Consider the following 15,560-nt stretch of genomic DNA (forward strand, 5'->3'; position numbering starts at 1 on the left):
GGTCCGCAGTTATTTCCGGTCTGCGGTTAAAGGTTGGGAACTACTGCCTTATAGTGTGTATTGCAAGAAGTAGGGGCCCTTGATGTAGAAATTAGGTGCAGTCTGCAGCAGTGTGTTATGCCTTGTTTATTTCCTTGCCTCTCCTTGGCACTAGATTTCAGATGTAGGCTGAAATGTCAGCCTTCATTGCCTGAGGAATGTGACTTCCTAAGGAGAGGACTATATATGTAATATTAATATGAATATAGTATGTTGCTTATTATCCTGTTTACATAATCATTAAGACAGGCTGACCTTAGACAGCCTCACAAAGAACTTCAGGAAGAATGGTTATTGCATTTCTCTTAATTCCCCTTTATATGCAGGTGCTGACAGGGAAATGCTTCCTATGCACCTCTTTTTTCTCTTTCACTGATACACTCAGAGAAAACATAATCCACACCCCCTCCACCTTCTTGAGTTGTGGTAGAAAATTACTAGGTCATGGGTGATCAGTTTGAGGGGAGCATCTTAGATTGTTGGGGGTTACCAATTTCTGCCAAGGTCAAGCCAGGTATCAGTCTGAGTCCAGGATGTCAAGCCAAAGGTTGAGACAAGTTCATGGTTAAGATAAGAGCTGATTTGGGCTAGGAGGTCAAAGACAGGAATAAGTGCAAACAGGAATAAGCATAGAATCACAAACTAGAGGGTCAGAGCATGGAGTCAGGTTTAGGCATTCTAGGCGGAAGAAACACAGCAAGGGTCAGGTACAGATTGACTTTTATTAGTAAATGTTACACTTGTAAATTATTAGTAAATATTACACTTGTACTGGTATAAACCAGATTTGGAAACCGGTCTAAATCTGTAACAGTACAGAAATTTGGCATATGTCGACTGATTTAAAAATGATGGAACCTGATCAAAGATAGCCCTGGATCAATGTGCACTCAAACTTAATTGATTTAGGTTAAACTGATGCATGGAACTTCTGTACCAGATCTGCTATCAATTCAAGTTAGGTCACTATCCTCCAGCATCCCAGGCTCCTCTGCAGCCCCTTGCAACTCCCCTGCCCCCCCACCCCCACACTCCTTGCAGGGTAGTGCACTAGCAGTTGCCCAGTGCTCAGCTTGTCTGGCCAAGTGCCCAGCTGGCCCCACCCCCAGGCTCTCACAGAGCCATTTAGCACATTGGCTGATGATGTTGCAGTGGGGGGAAGCATGTTTAGCCATGTCCTGCAGTCCAGTTGGGCTTTCTGGAGCTGCACCTACTCACAGGAGGATGGGGGTGGGTATGCAGGAGCCCACCAAGCTCCCCCATGCTCCTGTGAGTGGGTGTACCCCAGGGAGCAGAACTAGGCAGCAGGGGATGGGCAAGCATGGTTGCCTCTGCTGCCGCCTGCAATTGACAGATGTCTGTGGCTGGTGATGATATCAGGGGAAGGAAGCAGGGTGCTCGGCTGTTCCTGGCAGGCAATCAGGTGGCCTGGCTGCTCAGCTGCACTCGGCAGTCTCTGACAGCCTGGGGAGCCCTCTGGGAGGTGTGCAGGAGTGTTCCCAATCTGCTGGCTTTGGTGCTCTGTTTACAAAATGTGTGCTCTGTTTGCTCCCAAACTAACCTACGCCATTCACAGAAACCCGTGTAAGTTTGATTGACTCCACCTTGGGGTTTTTGAACACCTGTACTTAGCCAAGGTCACCTCTTGTCCAGACAGCTCTTCTGCTATCTGGTCTGAGATTATATAGCCAGTGTGGGTAGAGCCTTTCCCTAAGGGATGACTCAGCCTGATTGCCAGTGATTACCTCCAGCTGGGGCTCAGAACAAGATCAGGCCCAGCTGGGCCTTGACTTATTACAGAAATAATATAAATGATGACAATTATATCACAGAGCTAAGATAAGAGACATTGCAGACAAGTGATAATGCTTTTAAACCTCTTTTATTAAAAATGTTAAAATATAAATCTCTTATAAACAATTCAACCAAATGACATTCCTGTTTTGAAATATTTACATTAAAATATCACTTTTAACAGCCACCTGACAAAATTTTTGCTGGTATAAACAGTATTTCCATAAATTGAAAGTGCAATAATAGATTTTTCATGGACCTTTATTAGACTGAGCTTATGAATTATTATTTGCTTATCTTATCTGTTTTGTAGATACTGGTTTGTAGAGCTGTAGCTAAATTGATATTTATGGACTACTGAAGTGCAAATATATAACACCAAAAGAATTCTTCCTCTGTATTGAGATAAATTAAAGGAAATCCTAAACTTTATGAAGTATCACTGTACTGTAAATTAACTCTTAGTAGCATTAGCTATCAGTAATATAGATGCACATTTTTAACCACTTGTAGAAAAGAAGATTGTCCTTAATTGCCATTTCCTTTACCTATTTTCCCCATATTACATGATGAAAATACTTATTTATGAAGCTTGCATCTATCTGTATTGATGAATGACTAAGAATTACTGGATCAATTGAAGAAAATGAATAGAAAGATAACAATTTCTTAGGATGACTCAAACTAGGAGAAAATTTAAGTAACATTGTACAAATAATACTGTTAAAAATACAGTCTTTTTTTTCTCAGTTTATGTTGATGAGTAGTAACTTAAACATGTAATCAGTAATAATGATAAAAAATGACAGTAAATTGGGTCAGCATAGATCAGATTAACATAATAACCAGCAGTAAGTAGCAGAGGCCTAAATAGTGTTCAGATACTAGTGGTAAACAAGTTTCTTTGGATAAATCCGATATCTTTTATTAGACCAACTCAAATAGTTGGAAAAATTCTTCTTAGCAAGCTTTCTGGCACAAACACCCTTTATCAGGCTGAGGAACCATCTGCAGATGGTCTACCACTAGTATCTGAACACTATTTAGATGGTCTGCAGATGCTTCCTCAGCCCGATGAAGGGTGTTTGTGCCAGAAAGCTTGCTAAGAAGAATTTTTCCAACTATTTTGAGTTGGTCTAATAAAAGATATCAGATTTACCCAAAGAAACTTGTCTACTTATGTCCTTACACCACCACAGCTACAACCTACACCCTAGATACTAGTGGGGTTTTTGATGTTATAGTTATGTAGTTAAACTAACAGCTAGTTTCCCCAATGATTATTTTGCAAATCTGAGAGCTCATCTACATGGGTTCATCCAGGAAATACAAGGTGCATCAACTAAAGGCATAAATTCAATGAACAAAAGTTAAAGCAGTAAACAACATGTAAGTACACTTATTCAGGAATAAAGTGGCCTGAGGTCTCTATAGCTTAAGTCATCTCAGAGATTGGGTGGGGATCTGATGATCTTGGAGATTAAGGATGTAAGGAAAACTAGACAGGAAAGGAAAAGACTGAGAGCCAATATGCCTAAAAAAGATGAGTTGCATGGAATGAATTATATTAAAAACGTGTAAGCTTGAAATGAATCTGAGATGAGAGGAATGAGAGCACTGTCTGGGGAAAACCAAAGAAGCAACCAAGTTGGGGACTGGTCCAAATTCACTGTGGTCAATAGAAAGACACAAAGGGCATTTATACGTGTACTCCAGGAGTGGGGGTGAGTGGGTACTTAATTACAGTAGCTCCAAGAGCTGCTCTAATTCAAGTGTCCGGAGCATCTCATGTATCAGTTTAAAAATAGCAGCATGGGCACTTTAAATGAAGCTTCCCTGCTCGTGTATAAGCACCCAAATGACATAAAAAGCAGATGAATATCTTGGAGAACAGAAAAGTCAGCCTAGAACAGGTGGTCAAAGAAGGGGGCAAAAGGAAGAGATGGCCAGTGTAGTTGATCTGATTTAAATAGATGATCAGCAGGGAAATCAGAGTCTCCACAGATTTTTTAAATAACACCCTGAGATTAGATACACAGATCAGATTGTAAATTAGTCATTTGAAATAAGTAAATAATGTACAACAGGAGAAAAACCAAACAAACAAACAAAAATCTAAGAAAGATGTTGATCTAGTGCTATATTCAATACATATTTCTTATGTGGGAAAAGGCCAGAAGATTGCACCACAAGAATGCCAGAACCACAGGAATGTAGTTATCATTAGGGACCTACTTAACTCACAGTGAGACAAATGGCTTGTCTCAGTATGAAGAGCCCATTTTGTGGTTCATTTCATGGTGGCCCTGCCCCTCCACACTAATTGGTGGCGAGGCCCCAGGGGCAAGGAGAGGATGGAGATGGGGCAGCAGCCATCCTGCTACTGCCTGCTTTGTGTCACCCCACCAGCCAGTGCCTTCCCTACCTGGGCAGACTGCAAGCTGCAAGGCCTGCCTGGGAGAGGCACCTATCTGCAAGGCCTGCCTGGGAGAGGCATCTATCTGTATTGATGAATGACTAAGGATTACTGGATCAATCCTCCAGTAAACTTATTTTTAATAAGTTTTTTCCATAGATTTCACAGGCAATCTTGGATTTCATGGGTTGCCCCAGATTTTGCAGTTTCTGTGAAATCTGCGAAACCACAATTTGGGTAGGTCCTTAGTTATTGTAGCATACAATGAAACACTTTCCATTCAAGAGGATATTGAATAACAGCTAGTTCTTTTTTTTTGGAAGTGGGTCCAGATCATTTGAATCCAAGAGCTTTAAAAGGAAGAGCCAAGGAACTCTTGGGACAATTACATGTTGGTTTGTATAAATCCTGGAATACTGGGAAAGTTTCAGAAGATTGGAAGACAGTTCCAGTGGTATGCCCCTATTTTAAAAAGTGTAAATTGAATAACCTGGGTAGTTATAAGCCTGTCAGCCTAGCACTGATCCCAGACAAAATAGTGGAAAGGCTAATATGAAACTTGATCAACAAACATTTAAGGAGATTAAATTATTTCATGCCTATCCACTTGATTATATGGAAAATAAATCCTGTCAAACTAGCTAGATTTTTTTAATGAAATTACAAATGTATTTAATAATCATGCCAACATATTAGGCTTCTATAAGGCATTTGACTTGGTACTACACAACATTTTGATTGCAAAATTATAATAAAATCCACCTGGCACACATTAAATGGATTATAAATTGGCTAACATACAAGCATCAAATGTAAGTGGGCAGAGGGACTCATCATCATTGGATGGGTGTTTCCAGGGGCATCTTGCTAGGATCACTTCTTATTTATACTCTACATAACAGTTTTACCAAAATGACACAATGCATATGATGCCAAGACTGAAGTAGTAGTAAATAATGAAGACAACAGGTCACTGATACAGAGTGATCTGGATCCTTGGGTAAGCTGGGTGCAAGCAAACAGTATGAATTTCAAATTGGCCAAGCATCAAGCCACATATCTAGGAACAAAATACAGATCAGACTTCCAAAATAGTGGATTCTTTCTTGGGAAGCAGCAGATCCTGAGAAATTTTTGGCAATCATAGAGGATAAATTGAACATAACGTCCCAGTGTGATACTATGGCTGAAAGAAATAATGGAATCCTGAGGTGTATAAACGGGCGAGTATTTAGAAATGGAGAGTTTGCATTACCTCTTAATTTTGCTTGAATGCAATAACTGCTACAATATTCTGTCCAGTTCTACAGTTCAAGAAGGATATTGATAAATTGGAGAGGATTTGATGAAAAGCCATGAAAATGATTTAAGGATAACTATGCCTAATATTGAGAGGCTTGAGGAACTCAGTCTTTACCGAGGTGTATTTGATTTAACATTAATATAGGGGTTGGACTAGGTGATGCCTTGGTGTCCTATCCAAACTCATTCTTCTATGATTCATCTTATCAAAGATAAAAAATGGAAAGATGATCACAATCTATAACAGTTTTGACAACAGAAGACTCTTCTGTGTAAGACATAAAGGAATATTAAGATACATTGACTAGACAATGTCATACAAGAAATAACAAGTATATTTTTAACAGGAAGGGTAATTATTGGTATAACTTAAGAATGGCTGTGGAGGATTCTCCATTACTGGGAATATTTAAATCATAATTGGGTGTTTTTCTAAGAGATGCTGTAATTCAAATAGGATTGAGTTCTCCTAAGGCCTGTGTTATGTAGGAGGATCACATTGTTCCCTTCTAGCCTTATATAATTTTCAAAGGTTACATAGAGGTGGAGAGAGGTCGCTCTTGTGGCTTTGGCTGGTTAAGGGTGGTCCTCGGGGTTGACCTAAAATAGCAGTGTAGACATACCCTTAGAGTCAAGTGAATGGTTGGCTTTAGATGTTTAAACTTCCCTAAAGCTCTAAGAATTCGTCTGGTGTAAAACAACAGGAAGTACCTACTTCTAGAAACCTACAATAATTGAATGTTTTACTATCTTTAATTGCCTGCTATCACAGAACAGGTGTCACCTCTCTCATGGAATTGTGGCTCTTTATAAATCAGGTTAGATAATCTCATTTGTGTCTACTGCTCTAGTAATGCCTGTTTCTATCTGTGGAAAAGGCAGCTTTTATTTTTATTCAATAAAACTTAGGATTATATCATTATCATGTTCTTAACAGAAAAACTAAAAATTGCAATATAGCAATACTCTATGCAGCCATTTAGATCTAGAGGGTACAGAGTTCACAGTTCAGAAAACTAAAGAAACATGTGCACTACAGGTGTCCACACGTACCTCTGATGTGCTGATCAGGGAAACAGTTACTGAGAATGTACATGGCACATTTGTGATCTGTTCTCAAGTGCCCTCAAGGGCTGAATTATTATAGCACTCACACTACAATGCTTCACTCGCCAAGACAGGATGCAGGAGCAGTATCTTAGAGCTGGATTTTATTAGCAAAGAGAATACCAGATGTATTGTATCTGTCTGAACTATCCAAGTTCCTAGAAGTAGAAAAAAAAATCCCCAGAGATACTGATTTACCACTATGTCCAGCTGTGCTCTGAGATCATGTTGAAAAGTGGGTGCAGGGATGGGATCATGATGGATTCAGGGCCATGCAGTCCTAATATGAGTTAGAGCAGAGGAATCTGCTAGCATTGCTTTTTTAAAGTCCTTTACATAACTGGAAGATTGGGCATAAAGAAGTTCAGTTTGGTTGTACTAGTACTTGAACCACAGGGAATGGGGCATGATTTGCAGAGGAGCGGATTACATTCCCTCCATAAATATCAGAAGAAATTCTTCCTATGAAGATGAAGTTCTGTGTTAGGATCTCCAGCTGTACAAGGCATTCGAGTTAGACGAACAATTTTCAAACGGGGTGCTACCGCACCCAATAATCTGAGATCCTTTCAAAGGTGCCTCAGGTGCCATACAATGTTAGCAGCATCAGCTGTACAAAGACGATTCACAAGATAAACACAGAAATTTCAAATAGGAATCCAGAATGTTAAAAGCATTTTGACCTATTGTGATCCCAGTTCTTTGCAACAGAAGAATTGTTCTGTTATTTTTCTGTAGTCAAAAACTGAGTGAAAACTGAGAGGTGACATTTTCTGTGGGGTGTCTCAAGTCTAATGAGGGGTGCCTCAAGTCGAAAAGATTGAGAACCACTGGGGTAGACTCTGTATTGGATTTAACCAAATACATGCTTCAACAGGAGCAGCATAATCTTTGGACTCTTCACAAAACTTAAACCAGTATGGCCACACCTGTGCCTCCTTGCCAAAGGGATTTCTTATAGAGGCCAAAAGGATGAATCTGAATGGAGCAGGTGCATCGTATATTTTTCTTTATAAGGAGAGGAGAAAGAAAAGGAGGAATGTGACAGAAACCTTTTGAGATGTGGGAAAAGTTGGGAAGAGGAGGAGAAAAGTATTGATGAGAAATTAAGAAAGTGGAGCCATCCCGTCAATGTTTGCACTTATAAAAATGTTAGACGGATTCTAACTACTAAAGAACTCTACAGCTAATGAAATTGTTAAAAATACTTAGTATCATATGTTTCTCAGAAACATCATCCTGCACTTATGCTATGTTTCCATCAGTACCTTCCAAGGAGTGAAAGTGCCGGAGCAGCGTTTACGTTCTATCTGCTAACGGACCTAAGCAAACGCTAGAAAAAATGTTCCTGAAAACATTCATTTGAACTTTTATTTTTGGACAGATATGCTGAAGAACAAATATACTGGCAATGCCATCAAAATGTGGTAACCCAATCTTTGAATATATAAGCCTGATTCTCAGAGTTGGACTCATTCTGTCAGGGAAAATGAAATCACCCTGCATGAGATGTCAAATGCTGAATGCTTGCTGCAAACACCTTGAGACCAGTGTACAAACCAATCACTGTGTAAAAGCTATCAATCAATTAATTTTCAGTAATGAACAAATTCAAGAGATGTCAGATGTTTGTAAGCAATCTGTGAACATACAGATCAACAATATTCCTAAATTATTTATCTCAAATTATTCAAACTGTTCAGATTGCTTACTCTCCAAAACATTGCTATGAAAAGGGTAGCTAGTACTCTACCTTTTAAGAAACAAATTGTACATGGAATTTTTTTAAGTACTAGCTCAAAAAACAAAATTGAGCACAATTCTTGGGTGTCGAGATCTTTGGATTCTTGTTTTTAAACTTCTCAAGAGACCCAATTTTGAGTGTGTGCTGGGCTTCTATCCTTTCACAATCAGTTCTTTAAAGCATCTCAAATTAGGTACTCAAAAATTGAAGCAGCTGAAATCAGGAGTTACTTCTGAATATCTTGGCCAGGAAGTTTCAGGTGCAGCGTTCAGTGTAAGTTGGTACCAAGTTGTTTGATATTTCATAATGCTTTACAAAGAAAGTACCTTAAATTAAATAGCCCTGGAGTTTACTCTTGTTAGATAAAGCCCTGAGTGGAAAGTACTGCTGAGAGGACAGCTCTGAATATATAGAATTATAGCGTGTAGCCCAGTAACTGAGAGGAAATCTTTAAATAATAAGTAAAGTAATACTTCCCAGTCTGTAGTGCCTTTCATCTAAGAATCTCAAAGCACTTTAGAAATATTATACCCCTTTTAGGCTGCAGCCTGCTTTACAGGCGTTCTTCTATAATGTAGGTTTCAGTAGTTTAAATTATTTGGCATCAAATCTGGTGTCAGTCATAGCTTTTTACTTCACCAGTGGGAGAGTCCTGTACAAATTATTCCACTATGATGAAAAAAGTGAATTAAATTTTAAAAAACCCTGCATGGGCATGAATGTAGGAGTCTGATTTAAGCTGACTAAAACAAGGATATTCAAAACTATGAAGCCATGGATACAAAAACAGCTACCTGAGTGCACTTACATATCACAACCTCCACAGTTAAAGGATAATAGAAGCGTCTCTCTCTATTAATGTTGAATTTTACTGCAACGTAAGTTTAAATCAGATCCTCAATCTTAATGTAACACATTTCCATGCTTTTTTTCCTTGGTGATGTGTCCATTATCCAGAATTCATGAAGCAGGAAAACACAAAAGCATTTGCTTCTCTGGCTGTTGGAGATTAAGTTCATTTCCAGTTCATTCGGTATCTGTGGAACTAGGAGCTTTGCTTGCAGCTTCTCATTAACCAGTTCAGCACCATTTTGACATCAAGATTCACATTTGCTGCATATATGTTAAAAAGATAAACAGCTTCTGTTACAAAATTTGGTCACTGCAGTTCCCCAGAGAAGTGTATGCAGTACTAGTGGTTTTATTTTCAGTCCGCAACACATTATCAGAATGCAGACACTTAGACCATAGACTCTCTTAAACCTCTAAGTGGCACTAGACAGTGCAAGCAGGGCTGATTTGATTTCTCTCTTGTCTGGGGAAACTATTCAATGAAAGTTCTCTCCTGATTCTAGGAAAGCCCTGAAAAAAAAATCAAATTTCCCCACAGATTCTGCCTTGTGAGAGCCAGATTGAAGACTTTTATTAAATCTATCCTTGTATAAACCAAATTGTCTTCTTTTTTTCTGTTCCCATTGCTTCCACCTAAATAATTTACTCTCTGGCACCTTTTCTATAATCTGTTTGTTCATGTCAACATAAATGAAAAATTTTTATAGGTCTCCTAAATCTACACTAGAACTGACCACACAGTGGGTTGGATCATCATTGCAGACTAAGATATCTCACTGCACTGTGGAGAGGGTGGGTACTTCTGTATCACAGAGGGGGACAGCAATGGGATTATATTTGATGGGGTCATTGTTAGGCTGCCTGCTAAAGTCTTGTGGATTGTTGGTGGCAGGAAGCCTCTCAAGAGTGGTTAAACATAGTCTAATCCCTGGTCAACTTCATTCCAGAAAAGAGCCCCAAACTCAGAGTCATTATGGAGAGTCTTCATAAGGATCTTTGAAAGTGCAGAATGACACTATTGGAATGATACCATGGTGAATTATCAGATAATTCACCATGGTATCATTCAGAATTATTCATAAAAATCATATCATAATTACTATCCAGTAGTGACAATTATTATGGAGGTGATTGAGGGTTGGTGGGTGGTACCAGGAAATCAGAAAAATATTGAATTAAACCATAGTGAGGTATTGTTCCCTCTAGTTACAGAGGTACAATCAAAGGACAGGGCCTTTAAAAATACTATCTCCTTTAAGATCCACTATTTAGAGTTAGCAGGTTAAAACTACAGGCAGACTAGTTATGGCCCTTTGTGCTGACATACTTTTGCTGTGAATTTCTCAATTTTTTTGTGGTGGGGGGAGAGCTACATTATTCTGTTCTTGGTCTGAGCTAAATGAAGAATATAGAGTTGGAAGTTTGAGATGCATCCAAAAGGTGCTCTGAGGAAAAATCTGTATTTTCCCATTTACAAATGAGTTAGACTTCTTTGCAGAAGGGTAGGGCAAAAAACTTGAAATATAACATTTCATGCTTCACTTGCCTCGTCTTTACCTAGAAATGGACTGACACACAGAGGAAATGGAACAGATATGTGGATAACAGAAATGATTTATGCAATCTAGGATGCTACCAAGTCTACAGTTGCTCTTTATCTAACTGCAGCAGTGGAGTTGCAACAAATCGTGCAGTTATGTAATGTTGTTGTTTGGCATATAAATGTATTGCCCAGTTTAAAAGCTGTGGGGTTAGCCAGTGTTCTTAAATATGTTCTTTTGTTTTGTTTCTATCTTTTCTTATCAGTTTTACCCTTTCAAAATGTCTAGGAAATGAAATAGGAAAATTGCATGGGTGAAACATCCTTAGTCCGCATAATGTTTGAATGCCCATTGAAGTTAACAAGGATACTCATAAGCTTAAAGCGTTGCATGAATTTAAGTACCTTAAAAGAATTGGGGCCTAGGTAAGGAAGTGAGAACAGAAAGCCTGTCCTTCCCTTCCCATCTCCCTCTGTCTGATTCCACCTCCCCTGCCCCCAAAGTTTCAATGTAGAAAGTAGTGATTAGGTTATTTTGTTGTTTTTAATATGCACCTGTGACTGTTTTGCCAGTAAAGAATATTCTTTTTCGGTAAGATGTGGGAACCTGATTTTCTGCTTCACAGGAAATTCCACAAAATCCTTACCATTCTGAAATGGACAGAACTAAAACAAAAAAATTCAAAATGCCCAAAAAAGCTTACAGTTTGGGAAATAACTTGTGTTGGGTCAATCAAATATTTTAATTAGATAAAATTGAAACATTTCATTTTGACATAGACACAGCTTTTAATGTCTTTTCTACATACCTCTAGGTCAAGGGTGGGCAAAATGTGGCCCAGGGGCTGGGTGCAGCCCGCCAGGCCATTCTATCTGACCCACAGGGCCCTTAAAACATTTAGAAAATTAATATTAATCTGCCTTGGGCTGCCTGTCATGCAGCCTTCGAAGGCTTGCTGAAACTCAGTAAGAGGTCCTCTGCCCAAAATAATTGCCTGCCACTGCTGTAGGTAGCAGGGACTTGTGAATGCTGCAATGTGGGATGCTCCATCTGCCCCACTAGGAGCATGGGGGCTCCCCAGCGTGCTCAGCAGCAGACCCAGAAGTGAACCAGAAGCACTTCCGGTCCACTTCCAGGTCTGCCAGGGAGCACGCAGGGTCCCCCCCACTCCCCTGCCCCCGCTTTGGCAACTGGTGCCTCCTGGGTCTAAGGGGGCACCTGGGGTCCCCCTGAAGCTGATCACCAAGCCAGAGAGGTGTGGGGGCCCCCGTGCACTCCTCAGTGGACCCAGAAGTAGACCAGATGTACTTTCACTGTCAAGCACGTGGAGGGCCCCCTAAAAACATTTAAAACTGTGTCTGTGTCCGAATCAGCATCAAATCTTCAGATTTGGATTCAGCTGAATGGAATCGGGGATAATGATCTGAACCAACAAATCGAATCACTGTCCCTGATTCTGGCCAAATCCAAAGTGAATAGGGCCCACGTTGCACACCCCTAGTATTTACATGCTGTCCCTATGGCCCCAATTAAGAAAATCCTTATCTTCTGTGATTAACTTCACATTGATTTTTCCCTATTCAGGTCCAAGGTCTTTCTGTTAATTTTATGAGATGGCAATTTTTCCATTTTACATGTTGGAAAATGAAGATGGTGAGCAGCTTAAACACATTGTGCCCCATCAGAGGAAGTGTAAGGTCTAGCCAATAATAGAAAGCAGGTCTTCTGACTCAAATTCTTCTGCTTTAGCTGTGAGACCATCCTAGGTAGAACTACACTTAACAATGTCTTACACTACTGGTTTTAGAACGTCTATCAACTGTATAACTGAGGGGTGGTGGGGAGGGCAACCAAGGCAACAACCCTAGGTACCACCTTTGTGGGGGAGGTGTTCAAAGATAGCCACCACTACAGTGACAGCTAATCACACTGCTGCAGTCAGCATGCTTCTGTGGCAAGCCTGGACACAGAGGTGCCTGTTATACCTCTGTTTGCAAATAATACTTAAAAACATGTAAATAGATGGAATTCTATAATTACATAATTTCAGAGGCAAAAAATTATGCCAGGAACAGTGGAGTGTGTAATAAGATACCTCTTGATAAAACTTCTTGTTCTGGTAGTGGCATGTGTTAAAGCAGGGCTGCCCAACCTCTAAGTGGCCAGGGACTGCAGGCCTCTTGGGCCACACCACTGGAGGCCACACACTGAGTGGGCTGTACGAGGGTGGGCTGTAGGCCCCTGGGCTGCAAGCCATGCAGATGCTTACAATTACACTGCATGCCTCTCGCCCCATCATTGCATTGTTCATTCACAAGGCCTACTCTCCTGCCAGCTTCTGTGCTGTGCATCTGCATGGCCCCAACCTCACTCCCAGCTCCCCATGCCACCCTGCCCCACCCTCTAGGCTGAGGCCAGGAAACAGAAGCTGGAGAAGGGAGGGAAACAGAAGGGCAAATTCAAAACAGGGAGAGCCTGGAAACTCTGGCTGCCATTGTCACTGGAGTGATGGGGGCTGGGGGGAAATGGTGGCCTGATGGGAGTCCCAGGGCCTCAGCTGAACTCTTCAGCCCACAGACCATGGGTTGGACCACCCTCTGCTAAAGAAACCTTTGGTACTACATTCCTTGTTTAACAGTGCTGTAGGCCTAGTAAGCAAACATATATGTTAAATCTACTCTAAGACACAGGGTTTGCAGTTATCTTTGCATCCCACAGCTTTTCAGTTTTTCTCCCTTCTGATCTATTACATAATAAAAGAAAAGGAGCAGGGATCTTGAATGTAATACCTTTTCACAGTGTCTCAGTGAGTGTATCTTGGGCTCCAGAATCCAAGCTATCATAAAAAAGGGGGGGGGGGGGAGAGTTAATTTTCTTATTTTCAGTGTTGTAAAAGAAACTTTTAAAATACAAAACAGGGTGGTCAGAATTTCACAAATACCCTAGAGCTGTGATTTTCCATCAGGCTGTCATGGCATCTTGGGGTGCCTTGAGGACCTTTCAAGGGTGCCGCGCAATGCCACACAACGTTAGCACTGCTAAGTGTGCAAACTTGAATCCCAAACAAACCCAGAGATTTCAAATGGGAATCCTTAGAGTTAAAAACTTTTTGAACTGTTGTGGTCTTTCTGAGTTCTTTGCAATGGAATAATTGCTCTGTTTATTTTTCTGTAGTTAAAAAAGGAATGAAAACTAGGAGCTGGTATTTTCCTCAAGTCTAAAAAGCTAGAGAACTACTGTCCTAGAACAATAATTTTGGGATAAAAATCAGTTGTCTATATTGTCACACATAGATGCAGGGGTAGCAGTGGACATAGTCTTCCTGGACTTTCAGAAGGCCTTCAACACTGTCTCTCACCCCATTCTCATTACACAGTCAAATGGGTCACCAACTGGCTGGAGGGCCGCACCCAGAGAGTGGTGGTGGATGGATCATTTTCGACCTGGATGGATGTGGGTAGTGGGGTCCCCCAGGGCTCGATCCTTGGGCCCGCACTGTTCAACATCTTCATCAGTGACTTGGACGAGGGGGTAAATAACACCCTGTTCAAATTTGCTGATGACACTAAGATGCGGGGGGATGTGGGCACGCTAGAAGGGAGGAATAGGCTGCAGTTGGATCTAGACAGGTTACAGGGGTGGACGGATGAGAATAGGATGGGATTCAACACCGACAAGTGCAAAGTGGTGCACCTGGGGAGGAACAACCGGCACCATACCTACAGGCTGTGGAACTCCCTTCTCATCAGTACAGAGGAGAGGCTCCGGGACCTGAACCTGTTCAGCCTCCACAAGAGAAGGCTGAGGGGGGATCTAGTGGCCTGTTACAAACTAGTCAAGGGGGACCAGCAGGCACTGGGGGAGTCCCTGTTCCCCCGAGCACTACCAGGAGTGACTAGAAATAATGGTCACAAGCTGGCAGAGGGTAGATTTAGGCTAGATATCAGGAGGCGCTACTTCATGGTCAGGGCGCCTAGGATCTGGAACCAACTTCCAAGAGAAGTGGTGCAGGCTCCTACCTTGGGGGTCTTTAAGAGGAGGCTAGATGTACACCTTGCTGGGGTCGTTCGACCCCAGTATTCTTTCCTGCCATGGCAGGGGGTTGGACTCGATGATCTGCTCAGGTCCCTTCCGACCCTAGAAACTATGAAACACATAACTTATTTCACAGATCAGGGCTGTCCGACTTGTGGCTTGTGGGCTGTACGTGATCTATACAGAGTGCACAAATAGTTAACATGCAGGCTCCAGCAGCCACCTCTCCTACTGCTGCCTGGTGGGGAAAGGACTAGGGGTCCATAGGCCGCCTGTGCAGCCCACCGGGTGAAAGGTTGACAGGGAGTGTGTCCTGTCATTTGGGGGCTGGATGCCACAAACACAGCCTGTGTGGTGGGAGAGACCCCACAGGGACTTCCAGTTGCACTGAAGTTGGACAGCCCTGCTACAGATAATCAAAGAATGAATGAAAGGAGATGGCTGGTTATATTAGAAAGATCTACCTTGTACATTTTAAATATCTTCTCATTTAGTGTCAAAAGTGGTGGAATTAAAGAAAGAATTGCCACCTTTATCCAGTCTGATCCCTGAGTATAATAATCACCCTTTCCTCCCTGTGGACCATCTATCTAAACCTAAGTTTCTGTGTTACCTTCCTGCCAGAGCCATCTTTTACGTACCCATGGAAGGAGCCTATGAAAAAAGTCATTGTGGGAGCAGAATCCAGCAGAAATAAATCTGAGACCCAGAGGTGTTTTATTTTAATATT

The 15,560-nt window shown here is 41.2% G+C and overlaps 1 protein-coding gene across 5 annotated transcripts in view; it reads right to left on the reverse strand.

Moving 5' to 3' along the window:
* TMEM154 (transmembrane protein 154) overlaps positions 1-15,560 on the reverse strand; it is an 83,502-nt gene that overhangs the window by 10,174 nt on the left and 57,768 nt on the right. For 3 of the 5 annotated variants that reach the window (XM_090036404.1, XM_090036403.1, XM_090036399.1), the window contains 2 exons: positions 13,585-13,631; positions 2,965-9,515 (listed from right to left, as the gene is read on the reverse strand). The exons of 1 other annotated variant lie outside the window; for it this stretch is intronic. In XM_090036404.1, the coding sequence (XP_089892530.1) occupies positions 13,589-13,631 (43 nt within the window). In that variant the 3' untranslated portion in view covers positions 2,965-9,515; positions 13,585-13,588. Of the gene's footprint in view, positions 1-2,964; positions 9,516-13,584; positions 13,632-15,560 lie in introns of those variants that run through there. One more of the 5 variants, XM_090036402.1, reaches the window with a different exon arrangement.

This window comes from Crocodylus siamensis, chromosome 2 (assembly GCF_052110815.1).
Source record: "Crocodylus siamensis isolate JL-2025a chromosome 2, ASM5211081v1, whole genome shotgun sequence".
NCBI lineage: Eukaryota > Metazoa > Chordata > Crocodylia > Crocodylidae > Crocodylus > Crocodylus siamensis.